This window comes from Myotis davidii, unplaced genomic scaffold (assembly GCF_000327345.1).
Source record: "Myotis davidii unplaced genomic scaffold, ASM32734v1 scaffold174, whole genome shotgun sequence".
Classification (NCBI taxonomy): Eukaryota; Metazoa; Chordata; class Mammalia; order Chiroptera; family Vespertilionidae; genus Myotis; species Myotis davidii.
The window spans coordinates 2,578,916-2,585,419 of NW_006289087.1; the positions used below are offsets into that span (position 1 = coordinate 2,578,916).

Below are 6,504 nucleotides of genomic sequence, written 5' to 3' on the forward strand. Positions count from 1 at the left end.
GGAAGCCTCTCAAACCTCACAGACGGCCACGCTGCTGTCCACAGAAGGCAGCCCCTCTCCCGTCCGTGGGCCCCAGCCTCCACATTTGGTGGGGACCCAAACAAGAAAGCATCATTAAGCCACACACTGGCCTCACCTGGGAGCGTGGGCCCAGCCCCACCAACCTGCTGGCCACCCAGCCAGGTGCCCCAGGCAGACCTGCCGGCCAGGTGCTGGCTCACGGCCTACCCCTGCCCCCCGACACCCCACCGACCCCAGCGGGGCACTGCAGAGGTTGCCACCAACAGCCAGCCTCCTGCAGCAGCAGACGCCGGCCCCCACCACAAACTCATGTCGCCCAGCCAGGCCGCACGCCCCTGCGGGCCTCAGGACCTACCTCACCCTCTTCCTCTGCCCTTGTCCCCCGGAGTCTCGCTGCTCACTCGGGGTTCCCACCGGACAGGCAAACGCTCCCACCTGGCATTCCGTCCTCGGCGTCTCCGGCTCTGGTTCCGCTTCAACAAACCTTTGCTCGCAGGACAAACAACGCCGCCTCCAAATATAACGGGTCCCGAGCATCATTAAGCCACACACCGGCCTCACCTGGGAGCGTGGGCCCAGCCCCACCCACGCACAGCCCCAGCCTCCCGGCAGGTGTGAACCTATTAACTCAGGTTTTTTCCCCCTTAAGATCCAACTCCCCTGGACTCTCCTGGGCAAGTCAGATCTCCAAATACCCACCCCCCCACCCCCCATCACTAAGGGGGACAAAGAACCCAGGACCAGCCCCACAGGCTGTGAACTCCAGCTGAACCTGGGTCTCAATGATGTGATTCCCCAGCGCCTGTAGCCATGTGGCCTGATGAGTGTCTCCTCAGTGTGCACATCCATAAACTAGGGATGATATTGCTGGCTTCTTCCCTAAGGTTGTTAAGGGATCCCCGGGCTCATAAATGAAAAGGGGCTAATTACATAGATGGCAGTAAACACTCGGGGTGCCTCCTACCTTCCCTGCTTCTGTTTCCCATACGTCTCGTACACACCTCGATGACAGCACACACCTCAATTACAGGCCACACTTCAATTCCAGCATGGAGGCTGACCTGTGTCACTTAATGATTTTATTATTGTAATGTTTAAAGCAAATAAAGTCACATTGAATAAAAAGCACACAAGTAAGGGGAAATGACTCCTTCATTCGTCATTAGGATCTACACCTGGTCAGCAGGGACATCAAGGGAAATTCAGCCCTGGTCCGCAGAGGGAGCCTCTGCTAAAAGTTTTTTGGTTTTTTAAAAATATATTTTATTGATTTTTTTACAGAGAGGAAGGGAGAGGGATATAGAGTTAGAAACGTCGATGAGAGAGAAACATCGATCAGCTGCCTCCTGCACACCCCCTACTGAGGATGTGCCCGCAACCAAGGTACATGCCCTTGACCGGAATCAAACCTGGGACCCTTCAGTCCGCAGGCCGACGCTCTATACACTGAGCCACGCCGGCCGGGCAAGCCTCTGCTAAAAGTTTTGTGCGACTCGTTCTAAACATTTTCTTGGCAACACTTTCCCCCGCTTCCTTCTGCGCCCTGGGTATCTTTCCACTCAGCTAAGAAACACTGCATCGCTTTTTGTGGGCGATGCGAAGCATTCCGTAGTTTTATTTAACCGGGAATCTATTGGCGGAGATTACATTTGTTTTAAATTCTCATCACGAACACCCTCGCCCGCACACACACATATATTTGGCACACGTGTGCTGTCGTCACCAGAGGAAAGAGCCTTAAAAATGGAACTCGTGTGTCACACACTATAAACATTCCCAATGGTTGTCAGGAGCTGACGTTCTAGAATATTGTGTTGATTTTCACTCATCCAAACCGCCTCCTTCCCCCACGTTCTCTCCGGCGCTGGGCGTCATCCATCTTTAAGATTCTGGCCAATCCGATGGTTTAAGTAAGTCATCTAGCCAACAGATGGCCCATTTGGAAGCTTCCGCCGGTGAAGTGCCTGTTTCCATCATCTGCCCATTTTTCCACTGGGTTTCCTTTTCTTTCAGTCCTGGATGAGAGAGATATTGATCCTCTGTTACAGGTGTTGTGGAAGTATTTTTTCTTCCAGGCATTTTTAAAATTTTATTTTTAGAGAGAGAAGAAGGAAGAGAGGGAGAGAAATATCAATGAGAGAAACATCCAACGGCTGCCTCCTGCATGCCCCCTACTGGGGATCGAGCCCACAACCCGGGCATGTGCCCTTAACTGGAATCGAACCCGGGACCCTTCAGTCCACAGGCCGACACTCTGTCCACTGAACCAAACCGGCTAGGGCTCAGGGTTCTTTTCAGGTCCTTTTCAGAATAGGGTGAAAATTCAAGTTGGGATCTTACTCAACGACTCAAGATTGTTTAGCATCTACCTCTTCCCACCTGACCTATCCCACTAATCACACACACACTATTCAGAAAACGGAAGGTGAAGAGATCAGACTGTAGGAAAGGGCAGACACTGGTGAACTTCAACCTGAGTGAGGATGTCGCCAGAGATTTGCTGGTTTCCCAAAGCCACCTCTCGGATGTCTGCATGGAAAGAAAACTTGCTGGAGGGAGGGTAAGCCTGCGGCTTTAGTGCACATCCCGCCCTTCCAGGCTACGTCGAATGTTGAATGTCGCTGGCCAGCGGCCAGAGTGCTGAGGATCCAAAGTGTCCCTGCAGACCAGGGCGCTTCCGCGGCCGAACAGTGGCCCTCATGGGAGTGAAGAGCATCCAACAGAGATCACAGCTAAGTCTGTTTAGAAATAGATGCTATTTTATGATTCTCAGCTAGTTCCTAAACATCTGGTAGAGATTTGCTTCGAGAGAGTCAGTCCTACTGGATCATTCTTTATCAGTGAGATTTGTTAAGGGTCATATGATGCTGCCAAAAATACTGCACTAACGCAGTGTTGTAAACTCTGGAGGTTTGATCTCTTAGGCAGGCAAATAGCCTCTTTGTAATCTCGTTTGGGTTACTGATTTACTTAGCAAATCCGTTCTCCTTTAAATAGTGGAAATCGGAAGTCCAGATCGCTGACCAGAAAGGTCCAATTAGTGGATAGAGGTGGAGCAAAATTTCCTGATTGTCACTTTGTCTCAAGTTAAAACCAGCTCATTTATAAGAATCCTACTAGTTAAAACAACAACAACAAACCTCTTACTGAACATAACCTGCCCTTCATTTTTTAGGAAGATGTAGTGACAGGACAGAAAGTTATGTGAAAAAACGTGATTATAAATGTCAAGGTTTGGCTATTCCGGTTGGTCTGAGTATATTAACTGTAACTCGACTCACTGTGACAGTCAGGGTGGGAGATATCACAGAGTCATGAATAATAAGCAGCAAGTCAAGAAATGGATCGCATTTTAGGGGCCCGGGGAGGACGGGGGAGGTGCTGACTGGTGTTTCTAATGTTGGCTTAAACCCCCTCAGAGGAAGATGTATGCTCTACAGAGATGCTCTTAACAACCTGGCCGTTGACTTATCTTCTTTTTAAAAAATATTTTTTGTTGTTGGTTTCAGAGAGGAAGGGAGAGGGAGAGAGAGAAACATCAATGATGAGAGGGAATCACTGATAGGTTGCCTCCTGCATGCCCCACATGGGGGATGGAGCCTGCAACCCGGGCATGTGCCCTGACCGGGAATTGAGCTGGGACCTCCCGGTTCATGGATGGATGCTCAACCACTGAGCCATGCCGGCCGGGGTGACTTATCTTCTTATTCAAGATTAAAATTCTACAGGCCTCAAGGTGGCCTAAAAGACACTCTTGAAGAATGTCCATTCTAGGAGGGCCCCTTTTTTGAACAGACTGCTGAAGGCAGAGAACATCATTGCTTTCTCCCCCTCCCCTCCCTGCAATTAGAACAGCGCTCACACCCCACTCCCAGGAAGGCCTGCCGAGTTAGCAAGCTGTGACCTAGCTGGCCGGCGTGTGGTCACGTTCATGCTGCAACCGAGGGCTCAGGGAAGTCCATGGAAACGGTGTTGATCTGGTCACTTGTTGAGTTGTTCTTGGGTGTGCACACTGGTTTCCTAAGCTCATGAGAAGAGACACACATAAAATCCACACACACACAAACACAAATCCAAAATTAGGGCAGTTAAAACACTGTCAACAGCAAAAGGTACAAGATTCTACTAGTCAACTACAGATATTCATGCCTTATCTCTTTTTCTATCTATTTAGTGCAAAAATATAAAACCTCTGAGTATATAAAAATCAAACATTAATGAAAGTGGCCGTTTTAACAACAAAACACCCCATCATGGATCACATAGATTAGTGTAGCAACTGGAGATAAACTAAAAGCCAGCAAGCATTATGGAAAAATCCGCTGTGCTGTAAAGAATATTTGAACATGTAGTTATCTCTGCATTAAAAACAAACACACACATATCTCATAATTTCAACAAATTTCTACTCCCGTGGCTATGTCTGAATCCAATGAGAAGCAATCTCAATTGGGTCTCTGAGGTTTTTTAACCCAGGCTTCATTTTTTTCCTTCTCACATGACCCCTCCTTTCTTAAGAGAAAAGACAGCTGCTTTCACAGTCATTGTTTCCTCATGTTTCCTTCAGGAACGGTCCTAACGGCTGGTGGAAAGGCGGTTTCCATGTGAACCAACGCGAATCAGGAACATTTAATGGTCCGTGAGACCCCATTTGTAAAGCTACTCTTCCTATTACCCGTGACACAAAGTTTCAAAAGTGAGGATGATTGAGGCGGGGGCATCTATTCTTGCAATGACATTTAATATCAGAGCAGCGCGGCATACCTTCAAAGAATATTGTCTTAGGGGGGTGTGCATTTCACAGCAATTACCTGCCAGGGGAAGCCGCAAAGCTTCTTTCAAACAATGCAGCTCTTCTCTGTGACGCTCTGGGCCCACCCCACTTCCCAGTCAGCCGGGGCTTAGAAGGCGACCTTGTAGGGGAGTCAGGAACCGACTGTGGTCACGGGGACCCCAACCTCAAAGGCATGTCCTAGGAACAGCCTGTAATTCCTTCACTAAGCAAATACCATCCCAGTTACAAATATTTCACAGTGAAAGGGCCCTTTTCTCATCATTTAATCTATTACCTGCTCTGCAATTCTCTAGGACAATACAGAGTCAGAAATAGTGACATTGCGCTGCCCAGTGATAAGGAATTAATGTCACTGGAGTATTCAAGCGAACGCTGGAAAGCCACCTAGAACTGTGGTTTGGTGGCGGTGGCTTGGAGTTAGGGCACCATGAGATCCCTTCCAACTCTTTTTTGAAAGCCCTGAATAAGAGGCAGATCTAATTTAGAAAACTATTCCTAGAAAATAACAAATATAACTTTGGGGAGTTGGAGGACATGGTATTTAGAAATATCTCCACCAGTTTTCTTCAGAGGACCAACCTGGGGGCAGGATGCCGAGGGATCCACTTCCTGAATTCCAGCGAAAGGAGCTCTACCAAAACCCACATTCATTGTATGCAATCAAAGGCCCTAACTACTGACAACCACAGCACCAGAAGCAGCTAGAAGCAGCTATCAGGCAAACGGGGTTTCCAGGAGAACGGAAACTTCTAGGTAACTCACACTCCGCTCTCTGAATCACTGCTAGGAGAGACGGTTATGTTTCGAACTGGATTTAGATGTAAGACAACTGGACTTTTTGAAAGTATAAAACAGGATCCACCACCACTTCTTAGATACGTGTCCGACCGTTCACACGGAATACCGAAGTCTCCCGTGATTTTTAACAAAGTGAAACCTTCTCCTTCCTGCACATCTGGGCTCCTTTTCTAACCTTCTGGGTTTCATTTCCCCTTCAAAGGAACAATCGAGGCGCCGGTTCGGAATTTAGAATTTAATACTGCATTTATTAAAGTGTTTTTATTAACAGACTTTCACCAGAAAGTTCCGCGTGTGCTAAGACAGCAGGCACGGCGGCCTCGAAGGCGGGCATCCGGCAGTGGGCACCGCACCGCGCCCGCGCCATCCTGCCGCAGCCCTGGGGGCGGTTCGGGCAGGACCCGCACCCAGCCTCCCCCACGAAATGGTTCAATAGAAATTTTGGTTCGTTCGGGTGCAAACGTTCTGAGTTCACGGGGACGTCCGTCTGTGACGCGCAGGGCTCAGCCCCCCTTTCCGCCGTGTCGGGCTGCCCCGCGGACCCGGAGTCCTTGTCCTCAGCCCCTGCCCCGCCCGCCGCGGGCCCCGTGTCTCTGTGCGGCCCGGGTCCCCTTTGGCTGTTCTCAGGATCACCTGCTCTTTGCGGGGACCCCGTGCTCCTGCAGACAAGTGCTGATGGCTCCTCGAGGCCCTGCAGGGTGTGCCCGCTGCCCCTGCCCGCTGGGTCCGGGGCCTGCAGGTGCTGCCCTGGGGGGAGGCAGCAGCTCCGTGGCAGAGGGCTCTGCACTGCGGGGGGGTGCGCTCTGCCCTGCAGGCAGGGGCAGTGGTGGACGTGCGGGACGGGGGGCACGCAGCCCTCTGGGGCTCGGTGCGCCACGGGCAGAGGTGCC

The 6,504-nt window shown here is 50.4% G+C and overlaps 1 protein-coding gene across 1 annotated transcript; it reads right to left on the reverse strand.

The window, feature by feature from the left end:
* Positions 1 to 5,841: 5,841 nt before the first annotated feature.
* LOC102770663 (protein dispatched homolog 1-like) lies at positions 5,842 to 6,500 on the reverse strand (the record flags this gene model as incomplete). The annotated part of the gene is made up of 1 exon (XM_006761328.2): positions 5,842 to 6,500. A coding segment is annotated over one exon (636 nt), but the record flags the coding sequence as incomplete, so codon positions are not given.
* Positions 6,501 to 6,504: the final 4 nt, after the last annotated feature.